The sequence below is a fragment of the Kogia breviceps genome, chromosome 2 (assembly GCF_026419965.1).
Source record: "Kogia breviceps isolate mKogBre1 chromosome 2, mKogBre1 haplotype 1, whole genome shotgun sequence".
NCBI classification, from domain to species: Eukaryota; Metazoa; Chordata; class Mammalia; order Artiodactyla; family Physeteridae; genus Kogia; species Kogia breviceps.
Genome location: NC_081311.1, coordinates 10564839 through 10578332, shown reverse-complemented (window position 1 = coordinate 10578332; position 13494 = coordinate 10564839). Strand labels below are relative to the sequence as shown.

At 36.6% G+C, this 13494-nt stretch overlaps 1 protein-coding gene across 2 annotated transcripts in view; it reads left to right on the top strand.

Annotated features, from left to right (window-relative positions):
- The window catches only part of WDR11 (WD repeat domain 11), an 86745-nt gene that overhangs the window by 55135 nt on the left and 18116 nt on the right, over positions 1 to 13494 (top strand). For both annotated transcript variants that reach the window (XM_067024520.1, XM_059051994.2), the window contains exons 12-15: positions 3415 to 3521; positions 6050 to 6125; positions 10850 to 10958; positions 12962 to 13086. In XM_067024520.1, the coding sequence (XP_066880621.1) occupies positions 3415 to 3521; positions 6050 to 6125; positions 10850 to 10958; positions 12962 to 13086 (417 nt within the window). The remainder of the gene's footprint in view (positions 1 to 3414; positions 3522 to 6049; positions 6126 to 10849; positions 10959 to 12961; positions 13087 to 13494) is intronic.

The following is a 13494-nucleotide window of genomic DNA, read 5'->3' as shown; positions in this document are numbered from 1 at the left end:
ATGATGTTTTAACCAGTTATGCTTTACAAATATGAAGTATATATTGAGCCTCTTCTGTATGCCTGTAAACAGACAAAACCTGGGAGGCTTATAATCCAGTGGAAGATACCTAGAAGTAAATAATGTAGAGTGGTACATATAGGTTTTCTTAGATTATTAGAGTTCTTGTATTATTAGTTGGTGTCTTTGTCTAATAGGCTAAAATTACAAAATATAGCCTGATACTATTTTCAGTGTCAAAAATTGTTAAAACAGTAGTTTATATGGGTATCAAAACACTGATTGACTCAGTGTTGCTTTGAGTACATTGAGTGATTTGTGGAAAGTAAAATGATCTCTATTTTGTCTGTCTGTAAATTTGCAGAAGTTAGTTTCCTGTAACGGTAGAACGTCAAGACCTTTCAGAAAGTGTTTGCTCCCCCCAACCACCCAGAGTTGAGAAGTAGCTAAGGTAGCATCCCCAATGCAGGTGAGCAGGCCCAACTTGGGAATCTATAGGAGTCAGAACACTGAATACCTGTTGGTAGATTCTAAGGTTACAATTGTTCAGTAGCAAGGAATGCTACAAAACAAACTTAGACTGAGTCAGAAAATGAGCTGCTGTTCTTAAGGGTTTTTACGGAGCTCAGTGTGTGGTTAAACCTAGACAGTGGTTTTCTAACCCTGGGAGTAGTGTGCTCAGCTGTGTTTGACAAGAGTTTTCATTCTTTTCTTTTGAGAAATAATCCCCTCCTTATCTAATACACGTTGAAGTCCAACTTGATTTTTATTTTCTTTAGTTGATCAGTAGGAGTCAGATATACAGGCTGCTGCTGGAATCTGCTCAAAGGCAACACAACCATGGCACTTGATTATAAATAAGCAGCCACCCATGTTCTGTTACATCCTGAACACTGGGACATCCTGGAAACTGTGGGGAAAGCACTTCTCTGAATATGTACAGCACTTAGAAACATAAGGAGTCATGGTAGGCTTTTTTTGGACATCATTCTTTTAATCTAACGGAATTTGCTGAGTGCCTGTCATGTGCTTAGAGAGACAGGGCATGGTACCTCCCTTAAGAGAGTACAGTCTACTGCAGTGCTTCTCCATCAGTCGCACTGTTGTTTCCGCTGAAAGCTGTTGAGGCTTTCAGGCAAAACCCTGTTTGCCCTTTGAGTCTCAGCTTTAATGTTTCCCCAGGAAGCCCAGCCTGGCCCCTGAGACCAGATTCCATGTGACTCTTACAAGCTCGTGTTGAACTCAGCACTGTTCTCTTTTGAGATAGATAATACCGGATGCACTTGTATAATGTCTCTTTTCTGCTAGATTGTAGGCTCCTGAAGGACAACAGTTACCTCCATCTCATTCACAGCTGTATTCCCTAGCCTAGCAAAGTCGCTAGCATGTACTGGGTACTTAATAGCACAGGCGCTGGCATATATGGGGTACCTAACAGATGTATTTTTTAAAATAATAAATGAAAAGTGGGAGGACTGAAATTTTTACTGTCCAGAGGTAGTGGCATTACTATACTGGAGTATAAGTAGTTCAGACTGCCAGGAGCAAGACTTGGAAAGTATATCTTAAGGTTTCTGTGGGTAAACAGATCTGATTGAAGCTCCCAGACTTATTTAGAGAGCAGAAGTTCAAAATGATTCTTGTCTCCTTTTGTTCACTCTCAGTAGAAAAATTAATGAGTACTATGTGTTAGGGGAAAGAAAGAGAAACAAGACAAATGGACTTTTCCAGTGAATAATTAACCAACTTATATTGTAGGCGCTATAGGTGCAGTTTGAGTATAGTAAATGAGGAGGCCTAATGAAGAAAATAGGGCTTGAGTTAGATCTTGAAATAAGAGTAATCATTGATGGTGATTATGAATACATACAGTGCTTACTCTGTGCCAGGCCTTCTTTATGCACTCAGTGTTATTACTTCTGCACAGCAGATGAGGAAACTGAGAGGTAGAGGAGCACAGAGCTAGTAAGTGCTGGAGCCGGGACTTGATACTACATAGTGTTTGAAGAGGGAAGGAGAGGGGTCGTTCCAGGCATGGAAATTCTCAAGAGTTCTCCGTTTTTAGCAGCCTAATCTGAGTGTTTCAACACAACCTTACATTTGAAGAGTTATAAATTGATAACTACAGTAATTCCCTGCTGTTGCAAATATTATTTTCAGTTCTCTTGGGATTATCTTTGCTCCTCTGAGAAAGGACAAGTAGGTGGGTACACAGGGGTCAGTGAGGAAAAGCTACTCTAGTTAAAATAGCAAGGTTTTTAACATCTGAACCTTTTTTAACACAAGGTTCAGATGATCGAGAGGTAAGTTTGATGCCGAATGGCTTTGAAAGTCACACAGAAGAGTTTGAATTTGATGCAGGAGCCATTGTATTGATACCTTTTCTTGGGCAGGTGAGAGACATGTTCAGAGCAGTATTAATGCTAAATCTAGCAGTAGCATTCAAATTGGAGTAGAAGTGGAAAAACTAGATCAGAGGTCAGCAAGCATGTTCTGTAAAGGACAGATGGCAAATATTTTAAGCTTTGTAGGCCATAAAATTTCTGTCACAATTACTCAGCCCTGCCATTGTATCGTGGAAGCAGCCATAGACATTATGTCATTGTTAAAAATGGTTGTCCTGTAAATGCTGATGAGCAATTGCATATAGAACAGAGCTTTAGACTTGCCTCCCAGCCATCTCTATTACCTTGTAAGCAATGCAGGGTAATAGTAGTGTTTCTCACTTCTTTTTGTGACTCTGATGAATTCGCTCGTCCTGGGTCCCCCCATTTTCCATTGATGGTGAAGCCAGTTGTGTTAGTGGGAAAAAAACATGGACTCACTTACTATCAGTCCCAAATAAGGGGGACTCCCAGGGCATTAGGTTGATAGGTTACTGTCTTGTCATACGTGTCTGATTTTTCTTTTATGCTTTTCTCTAATTGACATACTGTTTGGAGCGTTCATCCACTTCCAAATCTAATAGCTCCGTTTGTATTGTTTGCTTCAGGAATTTCTGCTTCCTAACCAACTAGGAATTTTGATAAAATTTGATACAGTTCCTACGTGTACTCAACTTCAAGCAGTCTGCTCAGAATATTTCTGTACCACTTGTTTTTAAACAGTGGAATTCTTGGCAAATACTGTGATGTGACTCTCTCCTTTGCCAGATTTTAATAGCTATTTTAGTGCTATGAATTCTGATAACTAACCTGTCTTTTTATTGGATTTGGAGATAAAGTTTTATTAGAAATGATTTTATATATGTTGGAAATATATGATAATATAGCCTCAAATGAATGTCATATTAATATAATTCCTTAATTAACTTGTATAATAAAATTTAGGTCATAGAAAAAACTTATTTTTCAAATAAATTTTTCAAACAACAAAAGAATATTAGATTAATCTTTGTTTAATTTCTCATTATAGGGGTATTGAATGGACGAGTTTAACTGGTTTTCTTTCTTTTTCTACCTCAACACCAAACAACATGGGATTAGTGAGGAACGAACTTCAGCTGGTTGATCTTCCAACAGGTTTGTGTATTTAGACTATTAAGATATTGAAAATGGTGCCATCGTATTGATCAAAGATGTTGCTATTTAGAAAACATGTTCTAAAGTACTTTCTTTCACCTTGGAGTTTTTTCTCATTTATATATTCATTTTTATATATTCTATGTTTATGTATTCATTTTTTGGTTGTTCTCTAATAATTGCCTTAGAGAAGACTCATCATTGCTTGTATGCAAATTGTGTTAACACAAGTGCATGGTAAATGGAGTACCATTAGCCTGAATGGACAGATTCATAAATACGGTATCAGTTGTACTTTCAAGTACATTGTTGTAGATAACCAGAAGTATGGTTTTAAAATAAATCTTTGTAGTTACACTTTATTAGATTCCTTTTTTTTTTTTTTTTTTTTTTTTTGCGGTACGCGGGCCTCTCACTGTTGCGGCCTCTCCCGTTGCGGAGCACAGGCTCCGGACGTGCAGGCTCAGCGGCCATGGCTCACGGGCCCAGCCGCTCCGTGGCATGTGGGATCCTCCCGGACCGGGGCACGAACCCGTGTCCCCTGCATCGGCAGGCGGACTCCCAACCACTGCGCCACCAGGGAAGCCCAAGGATTCTTTTTAAATGCTTAAATTTAAAACTTTTGATAATCTCTGGCTGGCTAAATAGGAAAACTTAATTTCGGAGTTTAAAGACTTTACAATAGGAAATATTCCAGTAAAGTAACTTGTTCACAATTGTTAAAAACCTACACCCCAGTGAGTTTCAAAATAAGAACTTGAAAATAGAGTAAGGTGAAGGTTTTATATTATTTTATATATAGCACATAGCACATGGAATGATTTCAAATAGTTTTTTTTTTTACAAAATTGTGGGGAGTTTTTTTTAACGGCTTAGCAATATGAATATATGTAGATAGTTTTAACCAATAAGTTTCCTGTGTGTATAATAAATCATATATATGGTTGCTTCCTTATATTCTCAATATATATTTCTAATTTATAGTTGTTCTTACTTACCAGAGTATGTTACTAAACCTCAAAGAATTAGCTCCACTTTAGTCCAGTGTTGCTCTAGTCTAATTGGAAATGACCTGCCTGGTAACCCCTATCCCTACATTCCTGATTTGCCAATAAACTGGCACTGGTCACTGTGGTTACATGGTAGCCCAGGGATGAAATGCTGTTCTGTAGTATCATTCACTAAAAAAATGCCTGTTCATTTTTTCCAATCAGCTCAGGTCTAGGACTGTTAGATAACTTAAAATCTGTCTTTCACAGATTTATTTTTGAGGAACAAATTTCTAAGTAATAGTTACTGACTTTTTAGGTGGGACATTTAAATTCATAGATTATAGACTTTTACAGCCTTGTCTTCTGAGGAGGGCAGCCGACTAGCAGAGCCAGGAAAGGATGTAGGGTGTTTGGCGAATAATAATAGTGAGATTCTGTTTGATGGCATTGAAGAGCAGGGAGGCATATAGGCATCCACTTGTCTTTGAATTGAGTATGTTCTCTCTTTTGTTTAATGTAATAGAAATCTAGGAAAAGATATTAAAATATAATTGTTCAGGGACTTCCCTGGTGGCACAGTGGTTAAGAATCCACCTGCTAATGCAGGGGAAATGGGTTCGATCCCTGGTCCTGGAAGATCTCACATGCCGTGGAGCAACTAAGCCCTCGAGCCACAACTACTGAGCCTGTGCGCCACAACTACTGAGACCACGTGCTGCAACTACTGAAGCCTGCACGCTCTAGGGCCTGTGTGCCACAACTACTGAGCCCGTGCGCCTAGAGCCCATGCTCTGCAACAAGAGAAGCCACCACAACGAGAGCCCACACACCACAATGAAGAGTAGCCCCCGCTTGTCACAACTAGAGAAAGCCCACGTGCAGCAACGAAGACCCAACGCAGCCAAAAACATGTATATTTGTTCAAACATAAAGTAGAACTTGCATTTTTTAAGTTATAGAAAACCATTTAGCTTCTTTGGCTATTAACTAATTCTTAATATTCCCCAGTTTCAGTTTATAGAGACCTTTTGATAGGAACATGTCAAAATATTGTAGTTGAGTATTTTGCACATGGGACAAGAAATCTTAAATACCTGTTCAAAGAGTGTTTTCTCCACTAATTAGTATTTGTAAACATGAAAATATATTACTTTGAATGTACCAGTAGTTTTTACAGTAAGCAGTTGCTTTACCATAGATGCATTAAAACTTCAGAAATTGGTATTTCTAAATTTCTAAGATTAAATTATTTGAAAGAAACCACAGAAGGACTTCAAGAAATTCTATAAAAAAAGAAGATATCTTTTTATAAAGTAGATATTTGAATGTAAGTAATATACTGTTGGTCTTTAACTTGTAATACTTTTGAATACTTGAGAATACTTTTGAATTTAGATTATTAGAAACAGCTTAGAAGCAAATGGAAGAGTGAACAGGAATAGAGGGTAGCACTGATCAAATTACATTGGTACAGCTTTTAGTTTCTTACATGTTTTACGTGCTTTTTTACCTTTTCTTTAATATTTGCAATTAAAGGTAGGAGCATTGCTTTTCGTGGTGAACGAGGTAATGATGAATCACCCATCGAAATGATTAAAGTATCTCATTTGAAGTAAGTGTCATCCTAAAAAAAATTATCTGGTCTTATCACAAGGTAATCTCAAGGATTTTTTTATCTTTAAGAAAGTGAGAGTTTGCATACATGCATATAGAATTTCTTCGTGATAGCAAACTGTGATATGCAGCCATATCAAAGAAAATATTTTAATCGCAAAATTAAGTTGCTATTGCTTTTAATTCTCCACTTCTAAAAAGACAAGGTAACTTATCTGAACCTTAACATGTCATTAGATTGGTAAAACCAGTAACCCCATTGTGTTCCACTATACCTATGTTGATATAAATGTCTGCCACTCACTAAGAAACGTTATTTGTTATCTGGTGAAAGTCTTATTTCAGCTTCCACCTCAGTTTGGGTTTACTGAGTAAAAGAATTCATTTTCCTTATTTGTAATTTAGATCTAATTCCAGTAAGTTTCTGAGTTTTTTGTTCCAAGGGAAAATAAATGTAAAGCAGGATTATTGACAACAGAGACTGAATGAAAACTAATCAAAAGAACAAAGAAAGAGGAGTAAGCACTCTGAAATTGTTTTTAAAATTGCTTTAGCTTTTTGAGGATCTTTGCATTTCCATATAAACTTTAGACTCAACTTATCAGTTTTACCATAAAAGCTTCCTAGGATTTTGATTTTCATTGCATTGCATCCATGGATCAACATGGGGAGGAATTGACATCTACCGAGTTTTGTGATTCATGAACGTGGTGTATCTCTTCACTTATTTAGTTCTTCTTTAATTTCTTTCAATAATATTGTGTAGTTTCCAGCTTATAGGTCTTAAGCATCATTTGTGAATTATTTTTTGCTTTTTCTTTGATGCTATTATAAATGGTGTTTTTTCTTTTTTTCTTTTGATTTTCAATTATTATTTATATACTGAAATAGTTAATTTTTTACTGAGGTAATATTTGTTTATAACATTATGTAAGTTTCATGTGTACAACACTGTGTTTATACTTCTGTGTACCCTGCAGCATGCTCACCACCCAAAATTTATTTTCCATCTGTCACCATACATTTGATCTCCTTTACCCATTTTGCCCTCTTTCCTACCTCTTTCCCTCTGGTAACCACTACTCTGTTCTCTGTATCTACATGTTTATTTTTATTTGGTTTGGTTTGTTTATTTTGTTTTTTTAATTTGTTTATTTTTTTATATTCCACATATGAGTAAAATCACATGGTATTTGTCTTCCTCTGACTTATTTCACTTAGCATAATACCCTTATGGTCCATTCACATTGTTGCAAATGGCAGGATATTCTTTTTATGGATGAATAATATTCCATTGTATATATATATATATATATATATATATATATATATATATATATATATATATATACACCGCATCTTCTTTATCCATTCCTCTGTTGATGGGCACTTAAGTTGATTCTGTATCTTGGCTATTGTAATTAATGTGATGATGAACATGGGAGATGCGGGTATCTTTTCAGATTAGTGTTTTTGTATTCTTTGGATAAATACCTAGAAGTGGGATAACTGGATCATATGGTAGTTCTATTCTTAATTTTTTTAGGAATCTTCATACTGTCTTCCATAGTGGCTGCACCAATTTACATTTCCACCAACTGAGGGTTCCCTTTTCTCCACGTCCTCACCAATACTTATTTCTTATCTTTTTGATAATAGCCATTCTGACAGGTGTGAAGTGATATCTCATTATGGTTTTGATTTGCATTTCCAGGTAATTAGTGATGTTGAACATCTTTTCACGTGCCATCTGTATGTCTTTGGAAAAAAGTCTGTTCACCTCCTCTGCCCAGTTTTTAATCAAGTTGTTTGTCTTTTTGTTGGGGAGTTGTGTGAGTTCTTTATATATTTTTGGATATTAACCCCTTATTGGATATATCATTTGCAAATATCTTCTCCCATTCGGTAGATTGTCTTTTTTGTTTTACTTATTGTTTCCTTTGCTGTGCAGAAGCTTTTTATTTTGATGTAATCCCATTTGTTTATTTTTGCTTTTCTTTCCCTTGCCTGAGGAGACATATCTAGAAAGATATTGCTGTAGATACATGGAGATGCCTTTTATCAGGTTGAGGAAGTTTTTTGTTCCTAGTTTGCTGAAACTTTGTATCATTGAGTAGGTGTTGAATTTTGTCATATGCTTTTTCTGCATTTATGGACATCATCATTTGGTGTGTTTTTGTTTTGTACTTTAAGTTGGCTTAATATGGTGAATTATATTGCTTGATTTCTCAGATGTTAAATTTGACATTCCTTGGATAAACTCCACTTGGTCATGATCTATTAGTGGATTTGATTTGCTAATATTTTGATATATTGTTGGGTTTGATTTACAGATATTTTATTAGGGATTTTTGCATCTGAGTTCATGAAGGATATTGGTCTAGTTTTTGTGTAATATCCTTGACTGGTTTTGGAATCAGGGTAATGACCTTGTAAAATGCATTGTGAAATATTTCCTCCTCTTCTTTTTTCTAGGCAAGTTTGTGTAGAATTGATATTATTTCTTCCTTAAATAGGGCGAATTCACTGAGGAACCCATCTGGGCCTAGAATTTTTTTTGCAGTAAAGTTTTTAAATATAAATTCATCTTCTTTCATAGATGCCAAACTATTCAGGTTATATATATATATTTGTTTCAGTACGCTTTGGTAGTTGATGTCTTTCAAGTAATCTGTCCATTCATTTCATTGAAGTTGTTGAATTTATTGATATAAGCTTGTTCATAATAATTCCCTTATTCTTTTTTTTTTGCCGTACACGGGCCTCTCTCCGCTGCGGAGCACAAGCTCCGGACGCGCAGGCCCAGCGGCCACGGCTCACGGGCCCAGCCGCCCCGCGGCATGCGGGATCCTCCCGTACCGGGGCACGAACCCACGTCCCTTGCATCGGCAGGCGGACCCCCAACCACTGCGCCACCAGGGAAGCCCTCCCTTATTCTTTTAATGGTTGTGTGATCTGAGTAATGTCTCTTTCATTTCTGATAATCAGTAAATTATGTCAATTTTATTAATTTTTTCAAAGAAACTTCTATGGTTTCTTTGATTTTTCTCTGTGGTTTTCTGTTTTCTGTTTCATTGACTGCCATGCTTATCATAGCCTTTTGATTCATTGACTTCGTTATCATTGTGAAATATCCTGCTTGTCTTTGGTAATATTCCTTGTTCAGAAGTTTGTCTGATTTGTCTGATTAGTATAGCCATTCTAGCTTTCTTTTGATTAGTGTTTGTATGGTATATCTTTTTCCTTCCTCCTATTTGTAACTTATCTCTGTCTTTAAAGTTGATTTCTTACAGAGAGCATATAATAGGGACTTGTTTTACTGTTTGATCTGATCATCGTTGCTTCTAATTGCATTTTTAAATTATTCATATTTAATGTAATTACCAATATGGCATATGTTTTCATCTACCATCTTGGTAGTTATTTTCTCTTTTTTTCATTTTGAGTGAATTAATATAGTTTATAATTATATTAGGTTCAATTTCTCATATGCAAAATATCAGTTAGTATAACCCACATAAGAACAGAAGTTCTTTGGAGGAGAGCCTCAATAATTTTTTTTTAGTGTAAGGGAGTCCTGGGACTCAGAAGTGTGAGAATTTTGCTCAAACTGCTTGGACTCCAGTCTCATCTATTTCCAGTCAGTCTTGACTCTACACAAGCCTACTAAATTAATACATCTTAAACAACTGATCACATTATCACCACTGCTTCAGAACTCAGGGATCTGCTGTTCTCTGCAGGATGAATCTCTACACATGCTAGCATTGCATTTTAGGGTGTCTTAGGGATTTTACAATGTGAATCCAAAATTCACATTTTAGCCTTCTTTCTCATGATGATTGCTCTCACGTACTCTGCATTTCAGACAGCATGTTCCCCCAAACACCCTGTGTCCTTTCCTGTCTTTTGCCATTTATCACACTTGTAACTCTGCCTAGAATGCCATTTTCCTATTGTCAAAATTAATCTCAACTTTCATAGTGAATCTTTATAGCATTTACCAGATTCTCTTTTATATTAGTTATCTACATATATGCCTTTACTTGTTTTTATATTAGATATAATAAAAAATGTAACATATTGCATTTGTATAATCCATCATGGTTTATGAAATTCTTTCATGTGTGCTGGTCCTTTTTTTTTTTTTTTTTTATCCTTAACAGTATTTAGTGAGGTACGTAAGACAGGTGTTGCCATTTTAAAGATAAGCAGAATAAAACTCAAAAGGTCACATGATTTGTCTGAGGTCACGTGATTATCAAGTGGGAGTCCTTTGGTAACACCGCGCTACAGGGATCTTCCTACTGTCACATTTCCTCACTGTCGGCATGATAGAAACTTCACTTACTTTTTCATTTAATTTTTACCGTAACCTTCATACCAATCAATCCATTGATGTAAGTAGTGGTATTTTCATGTGTTGATGAGAAAATTGAGCCTCAGGAGGGTTTTGTAATATGTGGCACCAGGATGTGAACTCATGCCTTTTCTTATCATTTCTGTGCTGGGCTCCTTGCCTAATTATGGCTGTGTGGCTCTCACAGGTCATTTTAGAGCTTTACCTTCTTAGGACTGTTAATCATGAGGGCTAAAGGTTAGTTTAAATTCTCATTGTTTAGAATATGTCATCTGAGTTTTCTGATTTACCGAACTTTTAATTTGCACTGCTTGTGAAGATTTTGCAAAAAGAGGTTTATTTAGTAATTCTGTTTATTTTAGGCAGTATTTGGCAGTTGTATTCAAAGATAAACCCCTGGAGTTATGGGATGTTAGGACCTGTACCATTCTTAGAGAAATGTCCAAAAACTTCCCTGCAATAACTGCTTTGGTAAGTTACAATTTAAGAAGTAAACAGTTTATTTAGGTATGTATATATGCGGTGAATATTTTTCTTTAGCTTGAATTGAAATCATTACTCCTGTGTATTTTCTTGTCAAAAATGTGTATTCAGAGAAGATGATCTAAACAAATGGAGATAACTCTTATTTTCTTGGATGGGTTAAGCTAATATTATATTAAATTCCAATTAAAATTTAATTTAGATATTTTGAGGAACATGATAAACATGTTCTAAAATATTTATGGAAAAATAAAGGTCATAGTCAACCTTGAAAACAGAGGAATGTAATGCAGGCAGTATGGGTGGGGGTCGGACCCATCCTACCCCACACAGTACATATTATTAAACCGTAGAAATAAAAGCAATGTCATATTGGCCCAAGAAAGAGAAATGGATCAGTATAATAAAGAGCTCATTAACAGACCCATGAATGTTTGGGAACTGAATGTACAGTAAAGTAGCTCACAAATCCAAGAGGAGGGACAGACTGTTTAGTAGACAGTATTGGGGAAACTGTCTCACTTTATGGAGAAAAATGCTGGATCTCTGCATAATACCATTTTCAGAGGTGGGCTCCACAGGATTAATGACCTAAATGTAAAAAAAAGTAAAGCTATAAAATTAATACAAATACAGAAGAATATTTTTCTATTCGGGGGCAAAAGAGGATATCCGAAGCTCAAACCAAAAGGCAGAAAAATTGAATGAGTTTGATTATATCAAGATTGGTGCGTTCTAGTCAGTGAATCAGACCATTGTCAAGGTTAAGTATATAAGACAAGTTGAAAAAAGAAATTTTCCAGTGTCTAAGATGGACAAAGGGCTAACTGATCCCTCTAAGGGATTAGTATTGTGGGAGCTCCTGCAGTGAAGCGACAGGAGCCCCAGTGGAAGGACGAACAAACACGTGAGCAGTTAATGAATGGCAGAGAAACCTAAAAGGCCAACAGGCATGCGAAGAGATGTTCAAACTCATCGATTCTGAGATGTGCAAAGTAAAATAACCATGATATACCTTTTAGACTGACAAAAAGTGGAAAGCCAGGTAGCATCCCATGTGGGTGTAATACGGGCTATAGGAATTCCTTGGCACTGCTGATAGGTATCTAGAAGAGTGAAGCCATTCTGCAGAGCAAACTGGCAGCACTTAGGCAAACACAGACATCCTCTGTGTTCCAGCTGATCAGCTTCTGGTCATACAGGAACTTTTGTGAGGATATTGACTGCAGTGTAATTTGCCGTGAGAAGAGTATAGAGACAACCTGGGTGTCTTTTGCTGGGAAACTAAACTAAACTAAAAACGAGGCTAAAAATTGGCAGATGTACCTATTGAGTGTTATATAACATGCAGAAACAACAGAGGTGGGACTTGAATACATTGCACTGAGTAAAAAGAGTTAGAAACAGGATGAGATATATAACACACTACTGTTAATGCAGAGCACAGATATGTGCATGTAAAATAACTACATGTTAAGAATTTATACATATGAGAGGATATTAGATTAAATGCATTAGAATAAGCAGGAATAAATAAATAAAAGGAGAGGTTTGGGGTGGACCTACAGATGATATTGGGCCATGATTGGAGGAGTGTGATCAGCTCACCTTGTGTACCTAAGGGGAGGTGGGGAGGTAAGGAGTGGGAGATACCATAATTAAATGTGTTATTTTCATTCTGTAAAAAATGAAAGCATCAAAAGTTTAAAACCTGTTGGAGTTGGCCATTAAGCTCTTTTCCCTTAAGCTGTAATTGAAGATTAGAGGTAGAAGGAAATAGAGGTAGATCATTAAAATCTTCCACCATAAGCTGTAATGAAGATGCATTCATTCAACCTTTCTAAAAAAAGTAAAACCTAAGAACAAATTGTGAATTCATGTGTGGTAATAATAAGTCACAGTGGGCAATGGCGAGTACGCCCGGCTCTTCTGGGAGGGTTCTTTGACAGAGAAACTGATCACCTGTGGGCATGTCTGCCTTTGCTTCACAGGAGTGGTCACCTTCTCACAACTTGAAGAGCCTAAGAAAGAAACAGCTGGCTACCCGAGAGGCCATGGCCCGCCAGACCGTGGTCTCAGATACAGAGCTGAGTGTTGTTGAGTCATCTGTGATCAGGTACCCTGTTTCCGCCCCTGTCATTTGTAATAGCCAAGTCGTGGTTAGGAAATTGACAAGTGTCATCCCAAGGCACCTCTAGTCTGCTTTTGAACATACGTTGGTGTTTCAGTACATGCTCATATTACTGTAGAGTTAGTTTTAGTATTGCATTGCTTGGTGCAGTTTGCAGCAGTAACCTGTGCAGTAACATCTACACATCAGCACCCGTTAGTAAATATGTTCATTCTCAGTGCCCTTCTGCTCCATAAACTTCAGCTTCTGAAATTCAAATGAATGTAGCATGAATATCCAAATGGATCATATTGTCATTTGTGTTCACCAAAGGAAATGTATTAGGGATTCTAACTTAGGTACCACCCCACCCCCATCCCCCCTAAATTTACAAATAAAAAACTTCAGAGAGAA